The sequence below is a fragment of the Mirounga angustirostris genome, unplaced genomic scaffold (assembly GCF_029215605.1).
Source record: "Mirounga angustirostris isolate CCGP_5_RB_7025 unplaced genomic scaffold, mMirAng1.0.hap1 SCAF_8, whole genome shotgun sequence".
Classification (NCBI taxonomy): Eukaryota; Metazoa; Chordata; class Mammalia; order Carnivora; family Phocidae; genus Mirounga; species Mirounga angustirostris.
The window spans coordinates 112,007,928-112,020,378 of NW_026991716.1; the positions used below are offsets into that span (position 1 = coordinate 112,007,928).

Below are 12,451 nucleotides of genomic sequence, written 5' to 3' on the forward strand. Positions count from 1 at the left end.
TCATCTCCAACTCACAACCAGAGAAATGGTACTGTAAATAATCCCATTACCAATCTTCAGAGTACAAGAAACACACTCAGAATTAAAACCACCACAGAAAAAAAATGTACTATATTTATAATCAACAAGCAATCATCCAACAAATATTAGATTGCCCCCTAGGGGCACAATACTAAGACACAATACTAAGCCCTGTAGGGAATATGAAAAACATTAAGAGTGTCCTTGCCAATGGGGTGTCTGGATGGCTCAGTCGGTTAAGGGACTGACTCTTGATTTTGGTTCAGGTTGTATCTCAGGGTCCTGGGATGGAGCCCCACATCAGGCTGTCAGGCTCCATGCTCAGCGGGGAGCCTGCTTGAGGATTCTCACTCTCCCTCTCCCCCCGCCCTTCTCCCCACACTCTAATAAACATATCTTTATTAAAAAAAAAAGTGTCCTTGCCATCAAGCACACCACTACTTAGTTGAGGGATAAAGACAAACTTACAAAAAACTGGTAATATCCAGTAACAGAGCAGATAAACAAAACGTGGTCTATCCACACAATAAAATATTATTCAGCAATAAAAAGAACTTAAGTACTGATACAGGCTACAGCATGGATGAACCTTGAAAACGGTATACTGAGTAAAAGGAACCAGTCACAAGATAGGATTCCTCATCTATAAAATGTCCAGAATAAGCAAGTCATAGAGAGATACAAAGTAGGTAAGTGGTTGCTTAGGGGTGAGGAGGAGAATACAGGAAAGACTGCTAACGGGCTTTCTTTGGGAAATAATGAAAATGTGCTAAAACTGAGGTGATGGTTATAAATCTGGGACTATACTAAAAATCGCTAAATTGTAGACTTTAAATGGGTGAATTAGATGGTATGTGAATTATATTTTGATAACGCTATAATAAAACAAAATTACAAGTCGACATGTAGGTAATAAAATAAAAAGTCTTCAAATTAAAAAAAAAAACAGTAATAAATGTGAGATAAATTAAAACTAAATTACCAAGCAGGGAATATGAGCTCAGATATTCAAAGAAACTTTTTCGAAGGGATTGGGGCAGTGACACCTGAAAACTGTGGTCCTCCAAGGGTTTATAGACACAGTAGGACATGGCTGGCTCCCCTCACCAGTAAGTGTGGCTGGGCAATACTTCGTCCTTCCAAGTCAGTCTTCAGAAGGAATTCAGGAATCAGGAAGGGGAGTCTACACCAATCAGACACAGAGGTCTGCTTGAAATAATTATTTTTTAAATAATCACTCTACTGGACTTTCATCTCCATTCAAATAAAGTGTTTGAAAGGACGACAGAGCCTACATTTCACCTCATGCTGTTGGCCGGGAAGGACTCTCCCCTTCACCTGCCGTCTAAGAAGAGTCTAGAAAAGCACCAGGGCAGGTACACAGAGGACACCAGGGCACCTCTTAGAGGCAGACGTACTCGGGACAGTGACTACTCAATCACAAAAGCGGTATGAGGGTCGGGACATTCCTTCAACCCCCCACCAGGACAGAGCAAATACCATCCTCCTTTCTTCACCCACAAGACTGCGGAAGGCCAGCCCTCCACAGCACAACGAACACAGTGAGCAATGCTAATCTTCCATACGAACACATATTTTGGAGCATGTGGTCAGAACCGTTTTCCTTAGCAAGTGAAGATAACAGTGCAGATGGTATTCATTTCTGTATTATATTTCCTAGTGTCAGCAAGGGCTTCGTGAGGAAGCATTTAAAATGGAAGAGCTGAATTTGTACCTATTTGAGAACAGAAGAACTGCAAGTGAAGATGGCTGGCCCATGTTTCCTTGAGGAATGGGGACATATTTCTAATGGGTGGCAGTGTTCCAATTAAAGGCACGCAGTGTAAGCAAGTTAACGTGATTTTAATTTACTTGTGCTATTTCTCTCTTAATGGTGCCATCAGATGATACAATCCACCCATTACCTTCGAATCAAACCATGTGGCTTAGATATTACTGGGAATTTGCTGGAAAATGCTGCTTCTAGCCTGAGTAGCAACATCCTCTTGGAGACTGGCACGAATCCCACAGTAGATATTTTGCTTAGACTCAGTTCTCTCACCCTCCCCCTTTTTACTTCCTCTTAACTCCCTTAGCGAGGGTTCTTTAATTGGGAAGGAAATGTCATAATACTGTATTTCCTTACCATTCATTTTCCTACATCTGGAAACCTAGTCCTGCGCTTCAACCCCAGTGGTTGTCCCAAATAACCACTGGGTGGTAAGCAAGTGTTTAACTGCCTCTCAGGAGCAAGAGACCTGCCTGGAGCAATCCAGTGACCCCAAAACTCCCATCAAATAGACCGGAGTTGATCCACAATTGCCCATGCAAATACAGTAGCAATCTGAAGCTATTAAGGATTTCTCGGAAGAATAAAATGTCTACAAAAAGAAAAAAAACCCTCTACATGACATTCTGGATTAAATTCAAGGTACCTTTCTTTTTTTAGAATCATATGATTTTTGTTACCCTTCATTTGTAGTATAAATAGAATCTCATGTTCGGATTACTTAATATCAGAATCATATATGGATACCCAAATACAGTAGGACACATCGTGGTTAAAAGCACCTACTTCGAAGTCACACAAATTTGGGTTTACTATCTATGGGACATTGAGCAAGTTACTTAAAGTCTATGAGCCTCAGCCATAGAATGGAAATGGTAATACCTCACTCACAGGACGGCTGTAGGGATTAAATGAAATAGGGCAAGCAAAGTCGTTAGCACAGTAAGCATTCAGCAGTGGCGGCAGTAATTAGTACTACTATCATCACTGTTCAAGATTCCTTTTGTTTGTTCTCATTCCAACAACCCTCTTGGGTCTTCTAGGCCAGGACTAGTCAGTACACCTGAGAATAATCCAGAATGTAAATCCACTTTAACCCGAAGAATATCATTTAGTTCAGCTGACTTTTTTTTTTAAGAAGCAAGATTTTCCTGATAAAGGAAGAAGTGATATTAATTTACCTTTTGTGCAAGCTCCTTACGTGCTCATGGATGAGTAACAAACAGCCCACCAAGGGGGTGTTCTAGGCCACCGAGGTCTCTCACTTTCACCATGCCTACCCTGCTATCTCTTCATCCATCAGTCCCACAGTCTCTCCCCGCCCAATTCCAACAGCTTCCATTATAAATTAATCATCTTGACAAATATTTACTCAAATCTTCTATGTGCTAGGCACTGTGTTAAGCACTAGACACAAAGGGGAAGTTACTTCATGTTTCAGGGTTCCTGCTTTCTAATTATACTGCAGTTAGCTCCCTCACCACCCTTCCCTACACTTTAATTCATCCCCAGATGAGCCTCAGGAAAAGCAAATATTCCTGCAGGAGTTAATAAATAAGGAAGAATCCCTTACCTCCTACTTTTCTATAAGTAACAATTGGTAGTCCCATGTGTGAGCGGTCAGGCCATTCCTAACACTGCAAGGACAACTAATGCAAGGATTATGCAATGAATTTTAATTCGTTTAATTTTCTGCCCCAGCAGTATAACTTCTAGAAGGACAGGGACTGGGTCTCTCTTGATCCCCGCCAGCACGGAGCTTTAGTGCCTGGCATACAAGTGCTCATTAAGTTTTTAATGATCTGAATTAAACTGGATTGGTCCAACCAGTTCAAAGCAATTATTCCTTTGCTTTAACATCAAAAAAGAAAACCTACTTTTTCTTTTGACTCTCTCTGTTGAGCAAATATGTCTCTGACGTCAGGTATCTGGTACTGTTTGTTTTTTTTCCTCAAGGTCTGGGAGACCGTCTCTACCCGTTTCTCAACAGCAGCTGCCTGGGTCCGGGTCAGTGTTGACAAAAAGACCATACTTTCTTGGGGATCTCCAGCAGACTCTCCAAAGAGATTGGACAAGCCAGCTTCCTTAAGCCACTCTTCTTCCAGTTCTCCCTCTAAAGACAGTAGAGAAAAATGGGGCTTAAAAATCACAAAACATGAAAACTTGCACTTTTTTAAGCTTTTCAAACACACTTACTGACATTCTTCTATCAAAATCAAACCACAGTGCTAAGAATCATTATCTGAAACTTGGGCAACTGCCATCAACTCCAGCCACAAAGATATCAGATTTTAGGTCCATTTCATATATACTCAATTAAATGACTTCACATGTGATTAACCTCTATAACTGCCCTGCAGATTAACTAGGGCAAGATAGTACTGGCCCCTTTCTAGAGAGGAGCAAGCAATGAAAAGATAGTTTACTTCCATCAAGTTACAGAAGGAACTCAATGCTGGAGATATCCAATAAAGCCCTGTTTCTTGGCTTAAATTCAGCACTACCCCAGAGTCCAACACTAATTGAAGGAAAGGCTTGTTTTCTCTCTTCACTGTTGCTGACATGGGAGTATGGCAAAAAAGTAAAGAGCATCCAGACATCAGGAACTAATCAATTTCAAATTAAGTTTTTAATCCCCATAGTAAGCACATCAGATTCATGTGTTTTGTTTTGTTTTTTTACAAATTAAAAAAGAAAAGCACACTATTTTAAGCAAAAATATAGAGAGAGAGATTATGGGAAACTAATTACATAATAATCAATTCAGAATACTGAAAGCAGAAAGTAAATAGTAAAGCAAATATTGTGTAAGATCTATGAAAATTACAGAAAAACAGAAAGATAACGAGGATAGATTCCCTTCAAGCACTAAGTTTATAGAGGAAAATGAAAGACCGAGGACTTGAGACCCAAAAGACCTTCATCTACACTCCATTTCTCCACCTTCATAGTCACCTGACTTTGGACAAGTCACTCAGCCTCAAGTCTACTCTGTTCTCTCATCTATAACCTAAAGCTTAGCTGTCCTGGCTTCCTCCTAACCATGAGAGAACATTACATGGGAAGAGCTTTGCAGAGCTCTACCATAACCTGTGTATTCTTCCACATTGTATCAACTCCTTGAGGGCAAGAATCTAGTATTTATACCCTCGGTTTTAAGAAACATAATGTAGTGCCAGGCATTCTGCATGCTGGGCAATAAAACTGTTTACGGACATAAAAAAGTCAGCCATTATCATGAATGCTGTTAAGGTAGAACTCAGTATACATGCATGAAACCAATTTGCCGGGGGAAAGAAAGCAGATATTGACATGATAGGTAAAGTAAACAAGATTTGAATACAGAATCACTTGATCCATTAAAAAGCAGAGGTAAAACTCAAACCATTTAAGGTCAAAGAAAAAGCATGGGCATGTAGGAACATTCCCAATTCTTCTTGATAATCACATTATGAACAACAATCTCTAAATTCATTTTAGTCTTGGAAAATTATGAAATAGGTAAATGACACACATCTATGTATCAGGCTTGAATGCTATTTTCTGTGGAATATTTTCTCCTTATTCAGCAGACCACTGGTATGCTGCTTCCATCTTGAAACACTGAGACAGAACGTTTGGGCCATGCACTGATTTTCTCAAGTAAGTTCAGTCTTACTGGTAAAGTGAGGAAGAATGAGAGTAAAATAAAGGAAAACCCAAACAAAAGAATGACTTGATTATAATTTTACAAATCTAAGAAATGTTAAATTAAGAAAAATCTCTAATTTCTCTTTTAAAGTATTATTGGTAGATTTTTCAAAAAATGCCTTAGCAAGGGGAAAAATCTATGTATGTGGATTCTGTTTAACAGCTCAGTGCTAAGTCATATACTCAAGAAGTCCTCTGCTGAAAAGGAGATCATTATTAGTGGGTCAGGAGGCACTCTTATTTTTTTGGCATCCAGATCAACTGACACCCCAAAAACATACTTACAAACATATGGGTGGCACAAGGCAGGGAAAGAAAGTTAAAATGGGACACCTGGCTGGCCCAGTTAGTAAAGCAGGCAACCCTTGATCTCGGGGTTGTGAGTTCAAGCCCCATGCTGAGCGTGGAGCCTACTTAAAATAAAAATTGTTTTTAAATGCTTTTTTAATAAAAAAAAAAAAAAGAAAAGAAAGAAAGCTAATAAATAGATGCCAGAATTGGTCATCAAAAACTTGGTGACTTCTTGAATTACGAGACTGAAAGAAACCGTATGAATTTTGAGGGGAAAACATGTTTTATATGTTTCTTCTATAATATCAAATATAGTAGTAGAGATTGTGGGAAATACAGGTGGAAAGAAACTGGAGACAAATTATGGACCAAATAGAAGAAAGAAGCAAATATGGAGGCTGAAAACGCTAATGCCATACACTGTCCAAATCTATACCCCCAGGCTAGCTGGCTAAACCTGCAGCATTATATCCAATTAGGTATACAAGATGACCAGGACTGAGAGAGGTCCGAAAACCACCAGAAGGGCTGGTATGTAAATCTTTTTTTTCCTTCTGGAAGGACTTGGTGAGGAACAAGATGAGCATCCTCAAACATCTGAAAGGTTATCCCGTAAACATAAAATAGGCTTGTTCTGTTCTTCCAAAAGGCAAAAAGTATGTCCAAGGTAGAGGACGGCAGATCGTGAATCAATAAAATGAAGAACATCAAGACAACTCAAGCTAACTGACCAATGGAAAAATAGCATCACTGCAAAGTAGTGAGCTTTCCAGCAGCATCTATACTCACTAGAGAACAATCGACCATGTGGCTAGAATACCACACAGAGGGAAGGTTAGATCACTTCAAAGACCAAGTCAAATCCTAGGGGTCTGTGATACAGTAAGCCTAGCCAACAAGATTCTAGCCATCTCTCAGACGAAGTGATTTTCCTCATGCTACTTAAATGTGGCAGCCACATCCATAAATCTGCCATAAACAAGTAATTTTCAAGCTGAAAGGCCAACTAACATGATCTTAGTTGGGTTGTCCTATCTTTAATTCTTGCTGCTGCTGATGTCCCCATCATTCCCATGTAGTCATCCCCCAGAAATACGTACACAAACACACAGAAGTTTTACTTATTTAGTTTTTACCATCAGGCTCTTTGACAACCACCACCTCTTGATCTTGTCTGTTCTCACTAGATTTCTTGATATTTTCTAGTTCCGTCCAATAGTCCTCCATTGATAGTTCATCCAGAGAATCCTGAGAACTTGATCGGTCAAATGGAGGCTTTTCGGGAACTTTGGTGATTTCCTGGTTCATAGTGTACTGGCCATATTTGCGGCTATAAATTCAAAAGAAAACACAGTTCATCTTAATACATGAGGAAGTAGTACAAATTCTAAGACATCAGAGTACTGACTGAACAATTTGGAAACTCCGCAAGTTCCCCTTCACAAAACCAAAGAGATCTGTATTTTGAAGCTATTTACCTTGAGATACCAGTAATTATAATATGCCTGTAGAACGAACAAAAAGTTTCACTGGCAAAAAAAACCAATAGCAATGTGATAAACCATTTTTCCTTTCCATTTCATGTAAATTATTTTAAGACTTCTTTAAACCTAAAACTGTTCTTAGAAAGCAACAGGTTAAATCTTGATTAGAGGTCATTAGTTAATTGAGATTTTTTATACAGTATTCCTTTTTGTCATTTATACCTACAAACAAAACTCAGTCAGCCCTTATATAGCAAATATCTGCAATCAATAAATAAGATACTTCTCCCTCTCTGCCCTCCCTGCTCATGCTCTCTCTCAAATAAATATTTAAAAAAAAAATATATATATATATATATATATATATAATTTGAGTGGGGACAATAATTGAGGAACTAGTGTTTTGTTATTCTAATTTCAAATTGCTCTTTTATCTCCCAGGAGGATGTTAGGAAGTAATACTCTGCTGCATTGGTTTTCTTACTATACATATGAAAATAAAAAAATACCATAAAACAACATTCTTTAGTAGTATGTGAACATTTCACATTTAAACTGGCCTTACCCATAATTATTTAAAACAGTAGGATTTAATACTGCATAAAGGAGAGGGTCACTAAACTCTGGTCAATTCTACCTAGCAGTTTAATTCCAACTGGTTTCTTAGAAAAAGTCAAAACACTTAATTGCCTATTGCTACAAATAAATATAACTGACTACTTAACTGTAATATGCTAACAGGGCAGTTTTATTCCCTTGAAGATGGTTCTCTCTGCCCTGATTATGTACTTTAATAATGCAGGTTGCATGAATGAACAATCGCTATAATATCTCCCCAGTAGCAAGTCTGGCGTGGTGATGGGTGGGCGTTAGGAGTAGGGCCAGCAGGAGGAAGTCTAGACATATTTGTGTGCTTCTCTTTCCTCCAGTCTCCATTGTCCATTGTTTGCCTCCCCCATCCCTTAATTCAGGGGCACTTCCTCCTTCCCTGCCCCAACCGTCCTGTTTACATCCCTGTATCCCATCCTGGTCCCTTGCCCTTGCCCCACAGGCCTCACCTTCAGTGTTGTCATTTTAGAGTTTACACTCCTGATTCTTAAATTAAAATGTGAATGGGAAAGCTATCTCTCTCTTAAAAGCAAAAACATAAGTTCTATTTTTATTCCTGTGATCAGCAGCTCAACCTATCCACACTTTTTTTTTTTTTTTTTAGATTTTATTTATTTATTTGAGAGAGAGAGAATGAGAGAGAACACATGAGAGGGGGGAGGGTCAGAGGGAGAAGCAGACTCCCTGCCGAGCAGGGAGCCCGATGTGGGACTCGATCCAGGGACTCCAGGATCATGACCTGAGCCAAAGGCAGTCACCCAACCAACTGAGCCACCCAGGCGCCCTATCCACACGTTTTTTTTAAGATTTTATTTATTTATTTGACAGAGAGAGAGAGAGAGAGAGCACAAGTAGGCAGAGTGGCAGGCAGACGGAGAGGGAGAAGCAGGCTCTCCACTGAGCAGGGAGCTGGACATGGGGCTTGACCCCAAGACCCCAGGATCATGACCTGAGCAGAAGGCAGCCGCTTAACTAACTGAGCCACCCAGGCGCCCCATCCACACGTTCTTATTCCTTAATCCTGCTTTACCAGGATACTTAAAACTAATTGACAGAATGTCTACCAGATTCATTTTTGGTTTATTTCATGTCAAATACATAGATGCCCCATCCTTGTTTTTGTCTTCTCTCTCATTATTGGACTGCCGTAGCCCTAATTCCTATCTCCCGCAACCCCTAGTTCCGTGGGTGACCACAATAAGTACTGTGGAATGTGTGAAGTGTAATGACTAATGCCAAATAATTTGGTTTATCTGCTCACAGAAAAGAGGTGCAGTTGAACTAAAAGTACATTAAGCTTTTCACTTCTGAAGGAATGTGTTTATTCTGGCAAGAATTTTCCAGTAAATTTCCATTAAGATAGCATGTGCAGAAAAACGCAAGGGCATTGAGCAACAACACTGCTACGTAAATATACCTTCTATATCAAGCCGGGCTTTCAAAACAGGCATAAAGCAAAAATCTAATCGCCTAGTGCTAATGAATAGACTCAATATTTTTACTTTAATAAGATTCAAAGTTGAATAGGTTTTTTGTAATAACCCGATGATACGGAGTCTTGGAATGGAGGATTTTTTTTTCTTTTTTGCATCATTGGTAAATGTTGGAAGAAAACATTTTCTTTTTTAAACATTAGAGCATGGGGAGGAGGGAGGAGGCAAGCATTCAGTGGTAGACTACCCTCCTTAGCACGCCATGGATGTTACATTTTCTCTAAAAATGTAGCTGAACATTTTTTAAATTACAGTTTACATCAATAAATGCGTTGTGTCACTTCTTTTCTTAGAATATACTCTACTTTTGAACTCCAGACAGGCAATGGCTAAAAGTGTAGCCCTTCTTAAAACTGTCCTGGTAAGAAGCCAGTTAACTGGTTCCTCTCTTCTGTTTCTAGAGGTACGTTATCTGATACCACATTCATTGTGCAAATTGGGTTCAAGACCATAAAGTAACATCTGTTAGACATAATGAAGTGCAGAGCAGAAATATTTTACATTTCCAAAAGGCCCAAGCCAACACATGGTGCTAAAATCAAAGAAACGTGCAGTTTGTACCATAGGCAACCACCAATTACCCTCTCCTGACTTACTGGCAAACAATTGCTTTTCTTCCTTACTTGCCCTCCAGAATCCCATGTGCCAATCACCCCAGGGCCACTCTACAGACACTCTCACATCTCTCACCTTTTACAGCTCTAACCACAGAACCATGCCTTTTTTTTTTCCTGGGCGCTAACATTATCGGCAAATAGTAACTTAACAGACCCTTACGGGCCTTCGTGGAATGTCCCTTCTTTTTCTTCTTGCTCACATGTTCTTATGCTGTGTTTATAAAAAGTGGGGTTTTATTTTCCCCAGGTATATTTTATTCTATTTTTCTGTGATATTTTCCCCCCAGTCAGTGAATTTCACACGCAGTGTTACCATTCATGCCTCTTATTTATTTTGTCATAGAGAATGTTAAATTGATCTGACGCAATTTGTTCTTCACAGGAGGTGGACGGTGCCATACATTAGATTGTGGTCTGCTAGAAGAAAACAAGCTGATTAATGATTCATCCTAGGACCAATGCAGAGGAATGACAGGCAGCTATATGGGACCAGGTACCAAATGATTCAGGTTCTACTTAACTATCCCTATGATTTTGGAAAACCATTTGACTTCTCTAACCTTGACTTTTCCTATCTATAGAATGGGAAGAATACCAATAGCCTTGACTGCTTTGTGTGGTCTGAGTTACCAAGTAAGAATTCCCCCCGAAATGCCTCCTGGGTAACCATGAAGAGCAAGCACAATTTAGTATCACTGTTAACATGTAAACCTGCTTACTATAAATAACTGCCCCTCCCATAGTTTAATAAGGTCACCTTTGCCCTCTTCTAAGGTTCAGAAAAATTACTTAACCTCTAGGACAGCCATTCTTGAACATTCTGATCTCAGGACTCCTTTATACACTTAAAAATTTTCAAGGACTCCCAAAGAGCTTTTGCTTTTATAAGTTATATCTTTTGAGAGGTACACTACTGGCTATTAAAATTGGAAAGAAAAAATAAAATATTAAATGATTTAATAAGAATAATCAACATCTTAACATAAATAACTTTTTTTGGGCGGGGGGACCTATTTTCCATACCAAAAAAAAAAAAAAAAAGTAGTGAGAGGAGTAGCATTGTTTTACATTTTTTGAAACTGTCTTTAATGTCTGGCTTAATAGAAGACATCTGGATTCTCACATCTGCTTCTGCATTCAATCTTTTGTGATACTGCACATCATGTAGTCTCTGGGAAACTCCACTGTGTTTTCATGAGAGAATGAGATTGAAAAAGGTCAATAATGTCTTTGTGTTATGAAAACAGTTGTTATCTCCTAGACCCCTAAAACAGTCTGGAGACCCCCCGGTGTTCCAGGACCAGACTTTGAAAACCACTGTTCTAGGATTTCTCAAAAACAACACCTAATGGATCTCAAAAAACACTTTTCGATTCTTTTTTTTTTTTTTTAAGATTTTATTTATTTATTTGACAGTGAGAGAGACACGACGAGAGAGGGAACACAAGCAGGGGCAGAGGGAGAGGGAGAAGCAAGCTTCCCGCAGAGCAGGGTGTCCGATGCGGGGGGGGGCTCGATCCCAGGACCCTGGGATCATTACCTGAGCTGAAGGCAGACGCTTAACGACTGAGCCACCCAGGCGCCCCGCACTTTTCAATTCTATGGGCAACGAACGCTCCAGAAAGCCTTACTGAAAGAAACAGCCATGCTTTCCTGGTGACTCTTGACCTACTTCTTTGTTTATTTTAGTTTAGTTTTACAGCCTTTCATCAAAACTGGGACTTATTCCAATGATATAACCATATTTAATTTATACTTCAACGACAAAGAATAGAACGTCATTTAAAAACCCCTGCCTTGCCAATGTCTTTCATCATTTGCTTTTATTTTTCAACTATAAGGGGCAGAAATTCTCTCTAAGCTTCCCTCTGGGCCAGTGCATTTGAAAATGTGCATTTTCCTTAACACTCCTTTGTCATCCATACCTCTTCCTCAACCATCCCAAAGTAAATTTATTTTGAACTAGGATGTTTCTCTGAACTCATATTTAACTATGTGGTCCAATCTCTACTTTCTGTACCCCACTGCATCGAGAGTCCTGTTGCTATACTCATCAGTCTGTCTCCTGTTCTGACCCTTCTAGAGACACTTTCATGGCCCAAGGTCTGCTTTCTGACAAGTCCTTTGATGCTAAGATTCAGTCGTGCTTCTTTTATTTTCCTACAAGATCCTCTCTAAAAGAGCTACACTTTCTTTCATGCTCCTTATCCCAACATTCATTTCCAATGCACAGAAAGAAGTGACTGGATTGGGAGACACAAAACAGGAGAATAAGGTTTATTTTTGTTTGGTTTCTTGTTCTGTTTTTAATGCACCAAAAAACAGCAACAAAACTTCTTACGCCATAACTTACCATTAACCATAATGACCAAGTATATTTTAGATAAAGCCATATTTATTGAAGCATAAACTTTAGAATGATACTGAACCCAGGGATTTAAACCTATCCCATCATTT

General features: G+C 39.3%; 1 protein-coding gene across 5 annotated transcripts in view; it reads right to left on the reverse strand.

Annotated features, from left to right (window-relative positions):
- ARHGAP18 (Rho GTPase activating protein 18) overlaps positions 1 to 12,451 on the reverse strand; it is a 192,486-nt gene that overhangs the window by 51,073 nt on the left and 128,962 nt on the right. For all 5 annotated transcript variants that reach the window (XM_064598090.1, XM_045865520.3, XM_064598092.1 and 2 more), the window contains exons 2-3: positions 6,928 to 7,121; positions 3,688 to 3,923 (exon numbers count right to left, since the gene is read on the reverse strand). In XM_064598090.1, coding sequence (XP_064454160.1) covers positions 3,688 to 3,923; positions 6,928 to 7,121 — 430 coding nt within the window. The remainder of the gene's footprint in view (positions 1 to 3,687; positions 3,924 to 6,927; positions 7,122 to 12,451) is intronic.